Source organism: Podarcis liolepis (genome assembly GCF_965112155.1).
Source record: "Podarcis liolepis genome assembly, chromosome: 12".
Taxonomy (NCBI): domain Eukaryota; kingdom Metazoa; phylum Chordata; class Lepidosauria; order Squamata; family Lacertidae; genus Podarcis; species Podarcis liolepis.
This window is the reverse complement of record NC_139563.1, coordinates 30,730,550-30,753,293: the sequence shown is the minus strand read 5'-3', so window position 1 is coordinate 30,753,293 and position 22,744 is coordinate 30,730,550. Positions and strand designations below refer to the sequence as shown.

General features: G+C 38.4%; 1 protein-coding gene across 15 annotated transcripts in view; it reads right to left on the bottom strand.

Annotated features, from left to right (window-relative positions):
• PHF14 (PHD finger protein 14) overlaps window positions 1-22,744 on the bottom strand; it is a 126,218-nt gene that overhangs the window by 42,410 nt on the left and 61,064 nt on the right. For 5 of the 15 annotated variants that reach the window (XM_083467923.1, XM_083467918.1, XM_083467924.1 and 2 more), the window contains 2 exons: window positions 8,514-8,631; window positions 2,840-2,872 (listed from right to left, as the gene is read on the bottom strand). In XM_083467923.1, coding sequence (XP_083324049.1) covers window positions 2,840-2,872; window positions 8,514-8,631 — 151 coding nt within the window. Of the gene's footprint in view, window positions 1-2,833; window positions 2,873-3,106; window positions 3,216-3,983; window positions 4,043-8,513; window positions 8,632-16,300; window positions 18,171-22,744 lie in introns of those variants that run through there. The other 10 variants (XM_083467919.1, XM_083467920.1, XM_083467914.1 and 7 more) reach the window with 6 other exon arrangements.

Genomic DNA, 22,744 nt, shown 5'->3' with positions numbered 1-22,744 from the left:
TAGCTATCAAACTTGATAAATGAAAATGCTGTAAAGGTGTTGCTGCTCTGGAAATATTGGCTTCCTGAACTATGGGACCAAAGCGAAGGAGTTGCCCACATATTGTGTATATCACATGAGAAGGAAGCCATAAAATAAAATGAAAATTTAAATAAGATTAGAAATAATGAGTACGATCTAGAAATGGATCGCCAACTAGAGGCATTGTGACAAAACATGGCTTCCTATACCATTTCTCTCTCCCTGCCACACCTGTGTTTCTAAATTATGCAGGTGGTGGCATTTGCTGCAAAGAGCACTCGATCCTTCATTGCTCAAAGTGGGAATGAGTGTCTGCTGACAGTCAAAACAGCTGTATCCATTTGTAATTTTTTGCCCAGCAAAATAGGATGTGAGAAAAGGGCTGGCTTCAGATTTTAGGGAATCCTGGAAAAGTGCCCTTTTGTGGGCCCTCTTTTACGACAGCGGGTCCCAGAGCACTTATCTTGTAAAGGTAAAGGGACCCCTGACCATTAGGTCCAGTCGTGACCGACTCTAGGGTTGCGGCACTCATCTTGCTTTACTGGCCGAGCGAGCCAGTGTACAGCTTCCGGGTTATGTGGCCAGCATGACTAAGCCGCTTCTGGTGAACCAGAGCAGTGCACGGAAATGCCGTTTACCTTCCCGCCGGAGTGGTACCTATTTATCTACTTGCACTTTGAGGTGCTTTTGAACTGCTAGGTTGGCAGGAGCAGGGACCGAGCAACAGGAGCTCACCCCGTTGTGGGGATTCGAACCGCCGACCTTCTGATCGGCAAGTCCTAGGCTCTGTGGTTTAACCCACAGCACCACCCACATCCCTACTTATCTTGTAGTTGGCAGCCATGCTGCAGTCAGCAACAGGCAATTTGAAACCACCACTATGATTTCCTTCCCATAATACCTCTAATTTAGCTTTCTCGGGGGCATTGTGGAAAATTAAAATAGTAGCCCAAGGGGGGCTTCAATTTTTCCTGCTACAGGAGACACAGGCTAATGATGTTACAAACACACCCACCCACATGCCTTTAGGTATATACAGAAGTTGAGAATCAACAGAGAACAGATCTGCTTCTTCTTCTGCATGACAGCTCTCCAGATATTTAAAGATCATTATCAGGACGACCTGTAATCTTCTACCCAGTTCTTTCAATTCCCCCCCATAGGACTTGCCAGACCCATTACCATCCTGGATGCCCTTCTCAAAACACACATCAGTTTTGTCCCTGCTCTTGTTCACATGTGGCACCCAGAACCGGGCACAATATTCCAGATGCAGCTTAACCAGAGCTGAATACACAGGAACTATTACTTCCACTGGATGCCATCTAAGATTTCATTTGCTTTTAAAGCAGCTGCATCACACTTCAGAGGATCACATTACTAGGAGAGGAGGCAGAACTTTGACATTTTTCACCAGAGAGCTGCTGGGAACTATGGTACTAAGTATTTGGAACACTTTGATATTCTAGTAGCTGTTTGACTTTGGTTAAATGAATTCTCCAATATGAGGATCCATTTCCATTATGATGATAGTTTAGAACTGCCAGCTGTTCTTCGAGGAATAGGACACGACTGACCCTTCTGGATACAGTCTAACACCATAGTAGGATGTCAGACCCTCAGAAGTTTGCACTTGAATTTTTACAATGTCAACATTCCATGTCTCTGGAAAGGGACCCTGGTGCAAAAATTTACTGGTGTTTAGGTCAAAATTACTTGTGAATATCTTCACAAGCGCACTCACTGAACATGTGTGGGGGGGTATACATTCAAAGCATCATTACTGCACAAAACTTAGGGGTTAAAGCCAAGTCAGACACTGCACAACTAAAGCTGAGTGAACACTTGGAAGATTGGCAGTTTAGCAGTTATTCAAATGTTTGCTCATTAGCACAAACCCATAGCTGGACGTGGACAATACTGTGCTTCAGCTGGGTCTATTCTATGTGATCAAATATCTCCCTCCAGGTACAAGGTACTAGGCTTCAGTTGGTTTTGTCTGACTCTTGAGAGTACATAACATGGAGAAGCACAATTCCTAGGTAGAGTTCCCCCCACCAGGTAAAGTTGACGAAATATGATTAATGGTAAACAAGGCCGTGCAAATGGTCATGTGTCTCAGTGAAGGCATTTTCATAAGTTAATTCCCCGAGTAACACATGCTCTACAGAAATGAAGGCATGCAGCTTTAGGATGTAGGGGATTATGATCTGATTGAAAACCTGAAGCTTAGCCTGTTAATGAATTTCAGTTCCTTATGGTGGTATGTCAAAGCAAAAGGATGCAGCCATATTTGATGCACATGTATGGTAAATCACTCATGAGCCTTGGGGTGGGGGGCGAGGGAAGTCTCCCTGAAATGTTTAGGAAACTTTGCAATGACCAACAGCATCTTGCAAGCAAAGGGGCTTCAGCCACAAATCTCAGGATTTGCTTATGTGTAACAGACACAGACATGTGCTCACCCTTGCCCTACAATAGCTCCTCCTATTTTATTCCTTGAAGCAAGCTCCTTTTCATTTCAAGGCACGGGCTTCTTTGTACTGAAAAATAACTGACTGTGCCAGTAATAAAAGATATACCTGGCTTCATCTCCACTCAATGTAATCTCTCCTGGTTCTGCACTGCACTGCATGCACAATTATCTTAAGGATATGTGCTCTTATATACATATGATACCATAATGCAAAATCATTAGCATTATTTCAAAAGCTGTTTTTAAGTATTCATTCTAAAGTAAATGTATGTATCTTTTCCAGCAACCACTATCATTTGAAGTGCATAACAGAGATCTGATTTTACATGTTTTAACAGTTACCTGATACTTGTGTTTCATTCCATCCACTTCACCCTATATTTAACACATAAGGCATTTTGCAGTTAGTAGAAATGAAAAGCACAGTGCAAGATCCAGTTAAGCACTTTTAAGCTGCATTGGTTTCAATGGGAGAAAGGTAAGCACACACTTTGTTAACTATGAGCAAAATATCAAGATTCCAAGACTGTGGAAGACTACGGGAAAGAAACAGGAAGAGAATGAATGCTTCATCCTAATATGTCATAGCAAAGGTTACTATTTACTCACAAAAAAGAAAGATTATCAGCTGATGTGAGAAAGCAGTGTCCACCAAAGAAGTGTATCTTTTTTCTTTTTTGCCAAAAACCAAACACAGAATAAAAGATAGGTGTAACCACTGAAAACAAACAACAACATGCCAGGTTGGCGTGTATGAAGATGGTAACAGAGCATCTTCATGATCAATTCCAGGAGGATATGACAAGGGGCGAATCAAAGTATTTCTATACAGAGATGTCTGTATTGGCTCTGGAAGCAGCAAGTCTGCTTTCTTATTTTAGAGGTTATTGCAGTCCAAGGGCTTGAATACATATGTTCCCTTATTAGGAATCAGAGCTGAAACTGACTGTGGAATATGAGACCAAGCTGGACACAATGCTGTCTTATAGGCCTTCTGTTCATTCAGGTATATCATCAAGCTAGCCATATTTATTATGTGAGCTAGAAAGAGTTGTCCTCTCAAATGCCTTTATCAATTGGGCTACAGTAATTTGTTAAAATTCTACCACTGTGCACCCTTCACCTACAGAGTAAAATGGGTCCAGCTAATCTCAAGGGATGAGGCGAGTGTGTTCTTTATTCCCTTTATATTTTGCTCAGCTGCTCCAGCCTTTTAGTAGACGCTCTTTTCAGGACCTACATATCTGAAGTCTTAAGGCTAAGGGGAAAGAGCTTTGCAAACAGCACACTGGTTACTCAGTCAGATCCAAAGTGAACAGATATAGAGTAACTAAACGAAAATTTTGACTTCTTTGAGGTACCCCATTAAGGAAGAAACACCAGAAACCACTGGGACTAGAACTACTGAACATTGGTTTTTTAAAAAAGTGGCTGTTTTGGTGGCAGCAAGGTTTAATCAAGCCCCTACATTCCTAGGACTACTCACATCAGTGCCTGGAGACAACTTTTGCCTTGTAGATCCTGGACACACAGAAATCTTGTAATCTGGGGATACAAGTTTTTAAATATTAAGTGTCCTTTGTCAATGGTCAGGAATGATGGGAGTTGTAGGCCAGCAACATCTGGATGACATGTTTACCATCTCTGTGCTAGGAGTTCAGTAAGAAAGCTGTTTTGGTTATAAAGGTGTTATGTTGCCAATAAGGATTACTAGTCTGAATGGCCCATAGCACCAAAAGTTCCATGTGCAACACATTATGGCTGGATATGATATTGAAACTGACCCATATACCAATTCCAAGGCATCTGGCTGTCACCACAAAGCTCTTTGTACAGCAGAGAGACGACAGAGGAAACAAGTGCGGTGACTGTAGTACTCCCTCATCTGCCCACCATACAAACAGCCAAGACACAATTATCCCATCCACGGAACTTGCATGTCTTGGATCTTAAGACATGTGGGTAGCGAACACATCCTGTTCCCTACCTGTGCATCATCTCCATTTCTTTTTTAATGTGAAAACTGAATAATCAATACAGATCACAAAGAACTTGCATCTCTCTGTTTCTACTTTATTGTAACAGAATTTAATAAAATCAGTAATACAAAAACTACTGATGTCCAATTATATAAATCCATACAATTATTAGTTTTCAATTTTTTAGCTCTTTTATAAAATCTGTACTGGATAGCATCAGTTCTGGATAGCATCATCTACATATCTGTAGAGTTTGGCTAAAACTAAAACGTGTATAATACAGCCTGTGCTTTTAAAAGTTTTCCACATCTCACAGTTGTCTATCAAGTTAAGTTCTTAGATTTGAAATACACTGGAACAAATTCCAGAAAACCAAGAATGCCTAACTTCTTCTAACACAAATACTCTAAGAACAAAGGATACATAATATATTTAATCTTTACCCACCTTTAATAGAGGGCCAATTAAATGTATTCTAACAATGTAGTGAAATAATCAATGCTGCATGTAAACTGCACTAAATAGCAAGAAAAGCCCTTTATAATTTGCTTTATAATTCCAAATATGAATGCAAAACAATGTTAATTTTGACTGACAAGTCATATATTTCTAGCCCCTTAAGTATAATTTCCCACCTTCTGGCAGGGCCCAGTTTTGTGCCCAATGGATGAAGAGAGATAACTGGAGCAATGTGGCCTTTAGCAGCCCAAATGTGGGCTAGGTGTTTGGCCATGTGGACTGCAACAAGTCTGATAAGGATCTATAATGTACTCTCTGCAAGACCCATCAAAATATTACTTTCCTCCTAAAAACTGTATGCCTTAATTTTTCAATGGGTTTTCAGTTAGTGCTTCATGAAGTTGCTTAGCTGTAATAGATTATTTTTGAAAGATGCCCAAGCATAGTTACACATACAGGCAGCTAGTCGGAGAGGCGAATTAACGGCAAATTATTAAAACACAGTCAAAAATACATAAATATTCTCTCTTACTCTAGCTTGCTGACAGATACATGTGCAAGTGGAGCCTTTCCTTTAGTACTTAACACTGTGTTAGAAGTTTTCTGTGAAGTGGCTGGCTTACCTCTGAGTAACTCCACTGAACACAGTAGAACTTATTTCCAAGACGGCTCTGCCATTTATATACACGTCTGACAACAAATGCTTGAGAAAGTAAATAAACTGGCTCTTAAAAGTGAAGCAAATATATCATCTACTCAGTATCATGAGAACACTGAAAGTTAGCAGCTCTGTAAAAACCAAGTATTCGTTTTTTGAAAGAAAGGGAGGGGAAGTTATAGAAATGTATATATTCTGGGGGGTTTTCCTTTCTTTTTCAAAACACATTTTCGCCAACTTTGTTGAGATGAGAAAGCTTGTCAGACCTTTGTGGTAAGTATCACCCATTCCATAAAAGTGATGCTATTACTAGCAGAAAAGATGCTGCCCTCGTGCCCTCAAGCAAAGTCACTGTCATTATTTGACAGCTGGGGTAATATGGGAATATGTTATGCTGGTGGGGAAATAACTTGACAAGATTGCAGGAGAGCTGCATGGCATATTATGAACAAAAGTATGCCGTCTATATCGGTGAAAAATATAAACATTTAACAACGTTTACCGCCTCTAAATAAAAAGCATTTGTCCTTATCTGAAAAATCACATTTTTTTAATTTATCAAGACACAAGCAACAATCAGTGGCTCAGTGATACTGATATTTTCACAATGAACACAGGGCTACAGCTTGTACTAAGGAATATGCATACCCTTTTTAGTTATACACTTGTATAGGAGAGAATCCTGACAGGGTAACCTTTGGTAACTAAGTCTTGGCTTACTTTTTCTTGAATGATACACATTTCCATTCAAAAGAAAGTCAGAGATGAGTCTATTCTAACAATAAATTGTTAGTATTTGTTAATTTACATTAGGTTTCACATTGGGCTAGTGCAGTGATGGCCAAACTTGACTCTCCAGTTGTTTTGGGACTACAACTCCCATCATCCCTAGCTATCAGGAACAGTGGTCAGGGATGATGGGAACTGTAGTCCCAAAACAGCTGGAGGGCCAAGTTTGGCCATCACTAAGCTAGTGCTTTAGATGAAAGAGAAGACATTTAACTTTCCCTTCTTGATCTTCATTTGGGAAAAGATACTTTCCAAATCTGATTTCTCTGCTGACAAGGAGAAGGTTGCTTTGGCTAAACCTAAAAACCCAGGGCTATTCCACTGCTCTAGCACCTAAATGACACTTACTGAAAATAGGATTTACAGGTCGAAAGAAAGTGAAGGTGTTGTCAACTGTAGTTTGCAATTCTTTTGTCAGTCATTCAGGGAAAATGCATACGGCCACTCAACTTCCTGTGCGTGCATGTGCGTAAGACCGCAATCTAAAGAAGTTCAAGGGCAAAGGCAATAGGAGGTTTCCTGCATGGTGTTACTCTCACTTTCTCACTTTGCCATTTGGGGCTGGAAAGCAGAGACTTGTGCATCAGCAGCACGATAGAAAAGGGCTGAACCCCATCCACTGAGCTGGCCTGCTAGATTCAGTGTTTCCTCCCCCCCTGCTCCCCTCCCCTGGTTTTAACCCAGCTAGAAATATCAGTGTGCCTGTGGTAATAGCATTCTCTGGAGGAAGCACAAGCCTTTGCAGAACTTACAAGTACCCAAAAGGTATTAAAGGTACACTATGCATAGATGTACTAAAAGGCTTCATTAAAAAAATTCCTAAGCTCTTGCAAAACAACTTTCACCTAAAGTAAGGTGTTATTCAGCAAGACAGATTGTACAGAAGATCACAAGGTTTTTCAAAATGACTAAAACATTGCCTTAAAATGACAACCCTGATGTAACTAAACAGAGCCACAAGGAGTCCTCATAAGACAATTTTTCTGGTACCGTGTGCTCATTTAAATGGGAGTTAAACTGGCCCACGCTGAAAGCAATGCAACCATGTACAGTTTTGTCATATCAAAGATCTGGTGTCTTCAAGATATAATGCTTTTGGCAAGAAGTCCTCAGTGACTAACAGACAATTTAAATTCATACTATAGAAAAACTGTTTCAGTTTTAAGGACTGTCTAGATTTGTATATCTGTTTTAATTCATCCAGACACTGAACACTGCTTTCAAGTGCCTTTTTAAAGGCTCAGATGTCCAAGCCACAGTGAGCTTTAAATTATTCTATACCAAAATTGTATCTTCTTAAGGAAGACTGATTTTATTAATAACTGGCTTTGCAGTAAACTAATTATTCTGTAATTTGTAGAAGAAAACTGCAAATTAAAAACACATTTTTGCCTTCTGGATTTTCTATGGTTACTGATTCAAATAAGTTTAGTAAATAAATCTTTTTAAACAGCATACTGGTCAAGTCTCCCTTTCAGCATACAGACAGCTTCAACATCACCATTTATATAAATTGTACACTGGCCATCTAATTGCATACACTTATTAGAAGTTCTGAAGTAGAGTCAGCAAAAGTATATTCACATTTTCCCAATTAAATGTCCATTGTCTCTTTAAATGTTTTTACAGATTAGAAGAAAGCATATTAATTATGAACTGAAATATATAAAATATAGACTGTTTAAAATGGTGTAGCAATATCATATGAGTGATATCTAACTAAATCATACTTAGAGCAGATCCACTGAAATGAATGGACAAGTTACATTGGTCCATCGATTTCATTGTTACATCAGCGTAATACTAACATTGGACTATACACTGTAAACAATCATTAAATGTTAAAAGTGTAAAATAGTCAACAGTTAAATGACTCTACAACAAAACTGAATAATTTTGGACTAGCAAATAGTTTTAAAAATAATGAATTACTCTTTATCAAACCAATCAACTATGCAGTTTCCTATTATTGAAATAGTAAAACAGAATAACTACAACAGATTGAAGTAAGCCCTTATTATTCTTTTTTTTAAAAAAACCTTCTTATTCACATATAAACCTGCAATGAGTTGTGAAAAACATCTTCTAAACATTCACTTCTTCTGCATTTTCACAAGACTTTTTAACTTACTTTGGAGGATGTAGAGTCACACTCTTGACAAATCCACCCATAACCAGTTTGTTTTGGAGACTTTTTCAAGGGAGGGTCCAAACAGCCAAAATGATAGCAGAGCCTGCATTCATCGCACCTACATAAGAAAGAGATACATTTCTTCAATATTCAATATCAAATTCAAATCCATAGAAAATAAAATAAGGGTTATCAACACAACCAGAACACGCAAGGTCCAGAAACGTATTTGTATTAAGACTATTATAGCAGCTAAAAATGTTGCCAACAATTCTGCTTTGTGCATTAAAAGTTTTCCAAGAACTGTAATATGTTGAAGCATAGCTGAATATGCTGAAGGGAGACTCAAACAGGATCTTTGTAGACACACTAGATAGAGTCTATGACAGGTTCAAGTGTCCAAATCCAGACTTGACTGTTTAGGCCAAATCTTGTAGATGGCATAGCAAAAGATCCAAATGCTTTGTGGTGATAGTCGTACCTTGGAAGTCAAACGGAATCCGTTCCGGAAGTCTGTTCGACTTCCAAAATGTTTGGAAACCAAATCACAGCTTCTGATTGGCTGCAGGAAGCTCCTGCAGCCAATCAGAAGCTGCAGAAGCCCCGTCAGACGTTGGGGTTCCAAAAGAACGTTCACAAACTGGAACAATCACTTCCAGGTTTGCGGAGTTCGGGAGCCAAAACGTCCAAGTTCCAGAGCTTTCAGGATCCAAGGTACGGCTGCACACTTCTAAATTAATTGAAATAAACCATTTGGTAATGATGAAGTAAAGATGGCATGCAGCCCCTGACACGTAATATATAAGTATCACAGCACACATGAGATTCTGGATAAGGACATAAGTGCTTACAGCATTTCCCTCACATACCCAGGTACTTTTGTTTACTGTATGTTGACTTATTTTTCCTCCCAATTTGAATTTGTAAAGAAGTATTTGCAGGAACATAATTTGCACTCTGAACTTTAAAACCTAAAAACATTTGAAAGCCTTCAACCTTAGCTATTTTCTGTGCTAAGTTTTTACAATCTGTAGGATGCTTCCTGCTCATCATGCTACCTGTTGGAGAGGTGAGAAAAGCAGAAACATAAGAGAGGATGTTTTCAGTGATGGCACTATACTTAACTCCCGCCCAAGTCCACCACCTGGACCACACAGGAGTATTGGGAAAACCCACTGGGCTTCATTGGTGTCAGGACCTATACTGGAAATTTTCGCTGCTGCTGTTTTCCTGAAGATGGTAGATTATTAATTGTATTGTATTCTCTGTGTTGTTTAATTACGCTGTTAGCTGCCCTGAACTCCCTTATGGGAGGATGGGTAGGAAAAAAGAATGACAAATAAATAAGCCAGAACGAAGAAAATACTGGAACAGTTTTCCTAGTTCTTCTTGTTGAAGACTGCCTCGATACTTCTGAAAAAACCATTTTTATAAGAAGTGGTGTGTTTGTTTTGTCAAAAGGCTGCAATCCTGTGCTGTTTTTGGGTGTAAATCCCATTGAACTCTGTTACTCTCATTTCAAGTAAAACTGCACGGCTTAGTTCAAAGAACATTTACATTATACAATATAAGTAAACTACATGGCAGCGGCTAACAGGAAGAAAAGTACGTTGAACTGAGACATATTTTTTCACAAGTAGCTGCCTTCACATCACCATGCATTTTCAAAACGGATTTAATTCCATTTCATCACATAAGGAACTAGCAAAATAAACATAAGGTTTGATACTTTAGCAAAAAAATATTTAAATGTCAATTTGATTTTATACCGCCGAGAGATAGCATTTAAAACCACATTTATATACAGATTAACCCAATTCAACATATATTAAAGTACTTCATGACAGAGACTGTAAGGGGGGAAAGCTAACAGAATACATCCCCCGCTCCTTTAAGTTACCTCTGAACAAAAAGATTTGCTTATGTGAGAATAAGTCTAAGAATTTTGAACAAGGGGACTAGCAATGCACTTTCTACATGTCAAACTATGGTCAGGAAGGGCAAAATCCCAGTTAGTGAGCCTTTGCTTTTTAAAAATGTTGTTGTTTATTAATGTACCAGTGATACAATCAGGGAGAGAAATCCCCACTCAGAAGAATGAATAGGAAGCCCCATCCGTCCATCCCTCCCCCTGGCCACAATGCAAGATGCCTGGCTTACCACATATTAGAGTAAGGGAAATTATACACAGTATCATGTAAGACAAAGTCTAAAGTGGCCTAACTGCACCACTGTTCTGGTAAGGTGAAGGTTCTGATTACTCATCACTTGGAGGAGCTAGCCTAATGAAAAAGTGTACAGAGCAAATACCTCTAAGGTGAATCAAGAGGGGCGCATAGTACAGGGAATAGCTAGCTTACAAAGCATCACTGGCCAACCTGGTGGAAGGGAACTCCTCCTTCCCAGCTACCAAACTCCAAACAAATCAATAGCTCAGATTAAACCTCAAATAAAATATTTTTCGTGGTGCAACTTCACAATATTTCCTGCCGAGGTGACTCTTGATGCCACCACAAGAAAGAAAGTGTTTCAAAAGTATAAGCAAATCAAAATGTAAGTATGGTTTGTATGCCATGCTAAACCCTTGTTATAAACAAACTATGAGTTAGTATGATTTCACAATAAACCATGGCTTGTTTTTAAACTCTGATGAAACATGTGAACCGCCAAAGTTACAAAGCACTTGCATTCCTCAGAAGTCATCCTTTCCCAGAAAAGTTAGAAAGACTGTAGAAAGCTGAAATATCTGCTGTAACAACTATCACTACCAAGCATGGTAAAAACAAGCCATCATGGGGACTACAACAAAAGATGCAATAAAGAAATATTTTAAAGAATGAAAGAAATAGTTTACACTGAACAACAATGCCTAAGAGTTGCTGAAGAAACAAATGAAATTCATGTTTGTAAAGGGAAAACTGTAAATATACTGGCATACATAATATTTTTCCAACATAAATATAACAAACAACATAATAAAGCTAACTATGGCATGGTTTCAAAGAGGCATCTATTACTCAAGTGTGGAGACTTTAGACAATTTCCAAATCACAATTCTCAGGGTGCTGGTTATTTATATATAAAGTTCTTAAAGTTGAAAACTAGCCCCCACCCACCAGTTTTTAAATGCTAGCTTGTTTTCTGGTAGGGTTGGTGCATTTTCCAAATTCAACCAGTTTCTTTTATAGGTTAGAGAACAAGACATATGAAGTAAACACATACAATAAATTAAGGACCTGGAGGCTTCTTTCCTGGAGAGTTGAAGGTGGCATGATAGAGCCATCGCTGCCCATATGGTGCACAGACTTATTTTTTTCCTGTCTTGTTCTCTTTGGGAAAATAGGTTTTTGAAGTACTACAAAAACCTGAAAATTGGACAAAGAAATTACTGTGAACATCATGGCCAATGGCAGCCTCATCATACCATGTTCATTCACCATAGGCACAGACCAGACATAACTCGCTTGGTCTAAAAAATTATAGCATATTTGATCAGGAACATTCTCTACACCACCACTCATTCCTTGCACTTCATAATGTGTGAACCAGGATCAGATTCCCCATTTATACCGTAGTTTGCACTCAAGAGGTTAAACCATACTTGTCTGATTTAATGAGAAACTGTGGCTTTAAAAAACCTATTGCCTTCGCAGTCATTGTTCATTAGATTGAGACAGTTATGTCTGAACCATGCCTACAAAATCTGATATGATACAGCCATATTTGCCCCTGGTGTACGAAGCAATTTCTTCTGCCCAATTAATATGAAGCAGGGGATGGGGCGGAAGCTATTTTGAGTGAATGGGTAGAAGAGATGAAAGCTGAACCCACACTCTCCCTGACAATTTCTGCCACCCAGACAACTTGCTGCTTCAGTTCAGATGTTTTTCCTCATGGTAGGGCCCTGAGAGTAACACCCACGGGAAGAAATGCATCAGAGAAGAAATATTTTTCAACTGAAGGGCAAAAGCACGGGTTGCTTCCAAAAGTGCTTCATTCCTCACCCCACTATGGTCTGATTTGCATGTCACATTGAATCATGGTTAAAAGTAAACTATGGTTTAATGTGAATGAGCAAAGTGCTGGTGCACACTGCTTGAAAATCCCAGCTTAGCTTCTCCCCTGTCTCTGTTGTTGTCACAGTGGGTGGGAAGGAAACTAGCTTAGCATTGCAGGCACATCAGTGCCTGTTGTATTGTTACTAGCTTACTGCATGTGGTTGTTTGGGAGAAACAAGCCACAAGTGCTGCCTTGCCACCAGGGCTCATTTCTCCTGGCTAGAAGCAGAAGCGATGGTTGCTCATTCACAGTAAGCCATAAATCAGGGGTGGGATTTTTTTATTTTATTTTTCAAATCAAGGCCCACATTTCCTTCTACATACATGTCAGTGGTGGATGGGACCACAGGAAAAGGTGGCAGAGCAACAAATGAAATTTCTAGCTTTGTACAGTAGGCTAGTTTCCTCCTCTCTGTCCTTCACACAGACAAGAGGAAGGCACTGTCAGAGTTCAAGGCTGCATTCAAGCCAAGCAAAAACATTAAGGGTGAGAAGCAGGGTCAGTGAAGGTTATGGCCTAGGGAGATTTTCAAGGGACTTGGAAGGCCACATTTGGCCACTAAGCATGAGGTTCCCCCCCCCCTCCTGTCATAAATCATGGCTTACTGTAATGCGCAGACCAGGCCATTAGCTGCATGGTAGACAGGAGTCTATTCTATGAGAGTTGCAAACCTCTAATGTCTGAACGCTGGCAGCTTAATTTCAAATACTGCTGTGATTGTGTTTAACTGATGCTAGCAGGATAATGTAACTTGCTTTTGGCATTTTGCTAGGGTTGCAGTTGACACGTAGCAAGTGCTAAATTCAGGCTACAAGATTTAAGCCTTCTGTTTCTTATTTTTTTAAAAAAAAATGAGATGAAAAGGTTAAAACAATGTATTTGGTTAAATAACTACTGAACATGATACTATAAATCAGAACTAAATCAGTTTTATCCTTATGCCAGATAGTCGGCCAAGTTGTTAAATTCCAATTTTAAACAGCCACAACCGGCCGAAGATACAATGATGTCTGAGGCAGACTAGCAAATGGCACTATGACCTCATCTTCCTCACTTGGCTCCCCCTCCCCCCAATTTTTCCATTGCAGCAGTGGCAGCACAGGTGCTCTGACAAGCTTACTGGGTGGTCATCTCCTCCCAATGAACCTCTAGGAAGACTGGGCAAAGCAGCCAAGGACACCTCTAGGACTGCCACCGGGTGCTTCACTGCAGCAGCAAGTATACTATTTAAAGTTTATGAGTAAGTTAAAACTTCTATTACATTTGCCACTGCAACCAAATGGCAGGTGCTAGCAGGCACACCCAAGCCCAACCTTAGTCTTTTCTGGATGGAGCTGGTGCACAATGGCAGAGATGCAGACATATCTCTATGGACAGCCCTGGAGATGTCCTAGCAGCAGGGGTGGCTGGGCATGATCCACTACCCTTCCCAAGCCACTGACAGAGCCAAGAGGCTCACCTTGGCTTATGGAAGCAATAGCCCTGTAAACACTGTAAACTGGATAGAGAAACAGAAGGAGAAACAGCTCTACTATTTGTCTCAGTCAGATTGAGAGGTTAAATAATATTTTTTTAAAAGAAATTAGCAGCTGACAGAAAATACTTTTTCACAAACAAAAATACTGAATTGAGGTCAAGTATCTCGGCACAGCAGGGGAAGTTGATTAGACACTTCCATACCTGAAACACGTCTGTTTTGTTCTTTAATAAAGTGATCTCCATCTGCTCATGCCCTTGGAAATCTTTCAGCACTTCAGCCTGCTGTGCTCAAACCCCACATAAGTCTGTATTTTCCTGCTCATAATTAGCTAATTATGTTCTAATCAATACTGTAGATCCTGATTTTACCATGTAAATCAGATAAATGAGATAATGGCTGGGGGTCAATCTCATTCTATTTACAAAGCCTAGCATGCACGTCCAATTTCATTACATTGCGCCTACCTGCAGAGGAGGGAATCTTATCAGCTGGCCTGCAGAAGTCTTACAATGAACATGGGGGTGGGGAGGAGGACCTGGGCTTGTCTAAATGAAGAGCTAAAGAAAAATGTTTGGGTTTTTTGCATATTTGTAAGTCACTGTAGAGATTCAAAGCTCTGAAGAATAATATATTAAAAAAAGAATATTTCATTCATAAGACAGCTACAACCATCTTTGGCTCTCAAAGTAATTTCCTAAGAACTCTTTATTAATAAACTTAATCTGTAAAGAAAACTTCACAAATGTTGCTTTGCAGAAAGTTAATAAATAAAAACCACATAGCATACAATATTAAAACAGCAAACAAGTAAATTTTGTATACATGTTGGTAATGCTAGGTATCGTGACTTTATAAAAAGATATACAAAATTTCCACAACATGAAGCAGTAAAGGATTGTTCTTAATGGGCATCTGAATACCTAATTGGAATGCCTTTAAACAGTTGAGCCAGTTTAGGATTTTACACAACCATAAAAATTATGGACCAGCTCTCTTTTAAAATGCAGCAACAAGAAGCAGATGCTTTCAGGCACAGATTCCAAGAGTACTGTTCCATGCCACCAGTATCCATCTCTACATATTAGTTAAAAATATGCTTTAGAGCAATAACAGCAGTTGGACAGGTGTGCGTATCATTTTTCTTTTTGGTTCAAGCCTATGTTAGTATTAAGATAGCTCAGATATAAAGCAAGATGAATGCTAAGCATCTCTTTAGTAAAACGGCCCCTCTATTGCTACTCTAATACAGAATATGAATTCAGCTGTTAAATTTTCAAGCATTCGTTCTATGTTGAACATTTCTAGAACCACTTCTTCACTTCTGCTTCCTGCAGCCAATCGGAAGCCACACCTTAGTTTCCAAATGTTTTGGAAGTCAAACGGACTTCCAGAACGGATTCCTTTTGACTTCCGAGGTACGACCGTATTTTGAAAGAGGGCTCTGAAGCTCTACGAAGAAACAAAGTCTAAAAACTCAAGGCAAGCAGCAGTATATATATATAAGGTCAATCTGTAAGCACCTTAATTATGATTTCCCAAATTCACCCAAATAAATAGTTCAACATGCACAGTGAACAAAGAACGCTTTACACGCATACACACATCTGCCCTTACACCTAAGGTAAAATCTATGTATTTATGTTAAGAAAAACCAACTGCTTCCTATGAATCTGCCCAAAGCAATGTAAAATAAAATACACAAACACAATTCAGGCAGAGGTAAATTCCGCATGCATAGTGAAAATTATACTACTTCGTATTGGATGGCTGGATTGAGGCATGGGAATCAATATACCCTTTCCCCCCGAGAAGTTAATGTATTTGTTTTTATATCAGTTATTAGGGATCACTAAGCAGATATTTACTAACAACCTTCTCATATTAAATAGGAATATATATTATTTAAGCTCTACTCAGGCTAAGACAAAAAAATGTATAAATTTTCTGGCCCAGAGTCAATGTTTTCTAACCACTAATTCAAGGGCTGCTGAGCTAGTGCAAGGGCAAGAATACTGCTTCCTTAATATGAAATCCAGTGCAACACTAGTGGAAGCCTGTTTTGCAACAGGAAATATCAGGGCTATAGCAGTCTGCTGTACAACCAGCCACAAGAACCATACCAGCATCTTGCACCTTCTCTTGTGCCCGCCGTTCTGGAGAAAAAACATTCTGGAGAAATAACATTCTGCATTAAAACATTTTATATTTACATGCTTATTTACCTCTTTAAGAGAGGTAAATAAGCATGTAAATATAAAATGTTTTAATGCAGAATGAGTTTTATATTCACATGCCAACATTTATACCAAATCTTAGCCAAAACATTGATGCATCTAGCCTCTTTTCAGCCCATTCTAATGTGCATATTTAAATTTAGAACACAATGTTATTACAGTCTTGACAAAATGCTTATTTCAAACCAAGGAGATCTAGTTATTTTATTGAACATATCCAAATATGATACAGTGTCTAGCCATAGCCATGAAAATACACTAATGTATCATTTCCTGTTATTTTATACAGCTATTATTATTCTAATTTCCAGGTTTATAACTCTGGTTATAAAATATACCTTGAAAATGCTCCAAGATACCGCCGTATTTTCATATACCCAATAATTTTCAATACAATGGCTGTGATCCAACAAAGTGATTAGTGTGCATAAGGAAGACACCCACCTAGTGGAAGGGTTCTTTGACATTTCCTGTACTGCAGAAGAGCCAAGCCAAATTTCACTTTAAAATGCAGCTTGCTTTTTCAACAATGACGACTGGAATACTTTTGAGCAATGAATATTTCAAAGGAACCTTGTAGTTCTACCAACCCCATGAGTATCTTTGTTGGATCGCAACTTATATACTTCAATGTTACAGGTACAAATGCACAAACAGCTTTGTTCAAAGAAGGGCAAAAATAAGCATTTCAAATGCTTATGCTGTCTAGTAAATTATCTGAAAAAATTACAAGTCTTAAACAGAAACACAGACTGCTACTGGGTATGTCTTGATCAGTAACACTGGTTGACCAGCTTTTTGTTCTTTCCCAAATTACCATGCAGTAAGCCCACAACTTATGCACATTTAACTTGTTCATATCCAGCTATACCTGCTTGGCAAAATAATAATAATAATAATAATAATAATAATAATAATAATAATAATAATAATAATAGGGTGGGAAGGGACTGTCTGTTTGGTAGAAAAAGGGTTTGGCAAACCCACCCACTGCTGAACACAATGTGTATTGACTACATACAATTTTGGCTTTAGGCACAACACCCAGAACTTAACCTCTACATATGTTGCAGGCTTACTGTATAGGAATTGTTGCTGGCTTTCAAAGGAAGCACCCCCAGTCCAGAACACACAAACCCACCGAGACAAAGCCACAAGATTTGGGTTCCCCTCTTCTCAAGCCAAATGTGTTCACTCAGTGACTCTTTCAACTTAACATACTAATAGGCACAAAGTCAATTATTATATAGCAAAACTTACTTCATCATGAGAAATGTATGAAATGTTTTTTACAGATATCTGATTGCCACTATACTGAACACTTTTACAGAAACAAGCCTTTTACATATAGCTCTTCAACACATTTATATAAGAATTTGCTTATTAAGAGGCACAAAAAGTAGAGCAGCCAACAAATGACAAAGCATTGCTTTTCCTATTCAACAACATCACATAAAGTATTTAAGTCCCATAGGCTCCTGTCACTCTTCAGTGGCTCTAAATACTGTACATCATCATTTGCCAAGGACTAGCAATGGGAGACAAAATTACTTAATAGAACATTTCAGACAAGACATTTATCCAGTATTTTCCAGAAATGCACATACCAATGTGCCTGATTAGTGCAAAGGGGAAAAAATTCAAGTAAATTAACTGCCTTGTCAGTTCAAGTAACATACCAATCGGTTACATTCTACAAGACCTGGCAAGCAAACTCAAGTATTTGTCATAACTAGGAATATGGAAGGGATAAATACACTGTTTTCCTTTAGTTTGTGTTCTATTGAAAGTCTTATCCACAGCTTAAAATCACATTTATAAAAGTAGTTTCCAGGACTGCCTCCGGGGATGAGTTGTGGCAGAGTAGTGTCTCATGAAGAGTATCTACACAGTAAAGTGATAAGAAAAAAAAGATTAACATTTACCATTTTTAACAGTTCTAGTGACTTATGAAACATTTCAACATCACAGCAGATTGAGACTGAAAAGAGACAATTTAGGATTAGTGTTACATTTCCAAGTGCATATGGAAGTGAATTAGCCATTAAGTATCATCCATTTCTCCTCATTCATAGTGCTTTAAAAAAAGAAACTGCCATTTAGGTGTGGAAAATGGAGAGTGGTGACCTTTCGGCTATAGAAAAGATTTTAATTAAAACAGACATGATTATACAAAGAGAGCAAGCTTCTCCTTGTCAGAACTCTTAACTATATAGCACGATAATATACCAGATTAACTATACTTCTTGTGTCCAATCAGGAAAGGCAGGAGTTGATTGACAATTACAAAGCAGCACACAGCGTTCTCATGAAGCAATTGTTTTATAATGTCAATAGGGCATCTATAGTTACTGAGCTGGATCCAGAAACAAATGAATGGAACACCACTTGCACAGTGGGGCTTTTCGGACTCATTCCCTCCCTATGACAGCCTCCACACCGATGAAAAGCTTTTGAGGGTCAAGGGACAGTGATGAGGCACAGGGGCTGCAGCAGAGAAATTGCATTTGCGCTTGCACAAGACATCTGCGGATCCAGACCTCTGAGTTACAGATTCCTGCTTTTTCAATATTTATTAGGAAATATAGCAAGTTGGCTTTACTGTGATTTTTACGGCATTTATATGGCAGACACTGTACATGCCAATCACATTATTTCCCTTAATTCCATCATGTTTCATATTTAAAACTTTTAACACTGCAGGAAAACTTTGGGAAAACTTACATGTGCTCTGATTAGATGGGGGGGGCCTTGAACTACGTACTCACGCTGATAGTTGCATCTGGTGCGTTAACGCGGAAATTTCTAACAAAGGGAAACTGAAAGGCACTTGCATATTTTACTTTTGACCTAGCAAGACTCAGACAAGAATATGAGAGTCTGACAGTGGGTATCGGACTTCAGAGTAAAAAAGGAAACATGAAAGATGCCACAGGTTTCAATGGATAATAGCAAGAAATGATTTCAATAGGCAAATCAGCTGAATTCTTCTCCAATCTCCACTTCAGAAAGACGACATGAGGAGAACTCCTAAATCATGCACACCGAATAATGGGGTTTCCATTACATTAAGAAATGAGGAGCTAAATATGAACATTGCAAAAGAAAAGACAGGTAAAGGAGGGTGTGGACTAAAATTCCACATCCAATGTAAAAAACCCTCAAAATATGCATAATTATGCAGATGAGGGGAAAAAATTAATTGTAATGCAAACGTAAGCAAAAAAGAAAGAAAATAACAGCTTCGGCTCACAATACAAAGCAGTTTATAAATTCTGACAAACATGTCAGCATGTGATGAGACCTTTTCCGTATTAAAAATTGCAATGGTGCGAAACTGCCCAAGTGTTTCGTCTTTATCTACTGATACATTGCTGATAACGTGTGCACATAACCTGTATACATATATATATATTTGTTTGCTATATTCAGCCCTTGATCGAGACTGTTTGAATTGCAAAGCAAAAAACCAATACCAGAAACAGAATAAAATCAAACCAAGTAGACATAATGAGTACAAAAATGATTTGCTTTTAAGAAACCGATTTTGCACACCTTGCCACATGTCCTTTGTCACTAACCCTGAGAAATCTGAAGTCAGAAAATTGTGCCAACAAGTCATTCACCACCTAAATGGAAGAGTACTTATTGATTTCATGATTAATTTCCTTTACATATTGATATGTGTGTCTTCATTCTTCAGCTATTTATCTAACAAATTGTGTGGACAACATTACCACTGAACACAACCCCCTGTTGTGTTTCCTTTCATTAGAGTGAGATGAAAATGTTATGCTAACTTCCTTTACTCAATGCAGTTAGGTATAATAATAATAATAATAATAATAATAATAATAATAATAATAATAATTTATTTATACCCCACCCATCTGGCTGGGCTTCCCCAGCCAATCAAATGATTGCCTACCTCAGACTGGTCAAATTAAGGAACTGATGGCAACGGATTGCATCTTTGTTAAAACAGAAAACAACCAAGCAATATATTTTAATACTACCTAATCAAGGTTTCAGATTTCAAATGTGAGGCCATCTGGAAAGATAAACTTGTTGGTCCTGTTTGTACAATATCAGATTTTGTGACCAAGATGCAAATATTACCATTGGTTAGAAAACTGTTGAGCTGGAAGACATGTATACTATTTTGTACAGAGAGTTACATTTTAACTTCACACCTGCTGTAGTTTTAGATTTGGTTCCTTCTTGATAGTACCATTTATGTAATAAGATCCTCTACCTTCTGAGTCATATCTGGCTGTTTAGCTGTGACAAACAGGTTCAAGCACTCTCCTCAGCCCTGTGAGGTTGGACAGATTGCAATGCAAGCTCTGCTCATTACTCTAAAATGCTGCCATCACCCGCATTTTTAATAAATTGTCTGACAAATCACGCCACCATGAAACCATCTCTGTGTATGTATGCGTGTGTGTGGCCAACCCAGGCTGTGACAAAAACTCAATCACTTGAAGTGCCATAAGCAAAAAGGAAACTGAAATCTAAAAAGGATAAACAGGCAAAATGCAAAATTACTCCCCTTACCCTATTTTGAGAAGTTGCTGGGAATAGAATGAACTCTAATTAGCTGAGGTGATTGATAATTCCACTTCCATTCAGTTCTGTAGGGCTCCACCAGACTTCTGGTAGCTTAGTATATTAAACATACAGCTGCTGGGATCCACAGCAACCCCATCAGCCTGGAAGGGTTAAATCAAATGTAATTTGGACATTTCCTGTAAAAAATATGTATCTTTACCTTTTGGGGTCCTAGATAATTAAAGCCATATTTAGCCAAGAATCAGATATTTGCCTAAAACTCGCAAAAATCCTTCATGTGGTAATAGGATCCTCATAGCAATTGTGGAGATACACATTATTCCACATCTCTAGTTCAAAGGGATTTAAATTAAACATACAAACTTATTTTTGTTGTGAAAAATCCTTCACGGTAAAGCAATCAATCTGCAATAAGGTGTATGTCTATGCCTCTGAATACATATTTTGTTTGCCTTTAGAGATACACTGTACTGTCTAGCCCAGATAGGACCATGGGTGCTTTTCTGAACAAGTTGTTTCTCTTTCCTAGACTGTTTTACAATTCATTTTTTATAGTTTTCCCAATGCTGATAGCTATGCTGGCTGCTAGGCTGAGGAACGGGAGTCATTTCTTTCCTCCATTTCAGACACATCCTGAATGTAATCCATCTTCTGTGACTAGCATCAAAGTTTGTATACTTAAGTTCTAGTATTTTAGGTTCAATGGTTAATCCAGTACTGGCCTCTTGCAAAAAGAAGGGGAAAACCCTTATCTTCATAAATAAGATGTAGTGGTGGGGAAGGTGGAAATTTATCCTGACAAGTGTCGGGTTCTCTTCCTTTCACTCATAGCTTTGTCATGGAAATGTCTTTTTCTCCTTTCTTAGAATTGTTCCAATCAATTTTTGACAGCTCCCACATGGATTCTGTGACTTTTGGTAGTCTGTGGCTTCTCTTCTGAATTGTCATCTGTCACATATGGTGACCAGCAGCCATGTAACTATCTTTCTAGGAGATTTTCATTTTTTTAAAGAAGACTGAAGCTTTTTCAAATTGCTATGGCTGCTTCACTGCTCCCACTGCACATGATAGCTGCCTCCATGCTATCTTTATAACCTTCTCATCATGATTTCCTATGACTCCTGGCATATTTTTATTGCACTAGACATGAAATTCTTGTGTTTTTGTTTCTACCCTTTCTCTGCAACCTCAATTAGAAAACAGTTTACTGCAACTGCCTCTACAATGAAGATAGTTGTGCTAGTTTATTCTTTGGTATAAGCATGCATAGTTAAAAGATGAATGACACATAAACTTTGAACTCAGAACTGAAAAAGATGAAGTGTGGCCAAATGAAGGATAGTGTGTGAGCTTTTCTCCCCTATCTCAAACTATTAAAACAAACTTTTAAAGTAACGTAACATATCCTGTCAAACAGTAAGTTCCTGCGAAGGAAAATCTAATCACAGAAACAAAGACAAAGTGTAAGAACATTAAAATCAATTCAACAAACTCAAACAATAAAACCATCCAGACAAACTCAAAGACGACACAAACATTTCATCAAATATAAAAATTGATCTTCTGTAAATGACTAGGCTACACCTCAGGGAAAGCCTTCCCAAACACAAATGTCTTCAGTAGTAGTAGTATACTTTTAAATAATTGCACATTTGTCAGGAAAGCCTGAGAATTTCAACAGTTGTGGACTAAAACATGGTGATCATTTACAGATATTGGGGCATGTAGGTTTGCACTTGTATGCACAAACACAGCCAATTGTGCATTTTTTTAATATTATGGCTCACAATAATTGCATACTTCTCATAAAGGCACCATATTTACACTATTTGTATTTCCTAATGTGGAGGCACATAATATCAAATATCAAATTATAAAGCCATAGA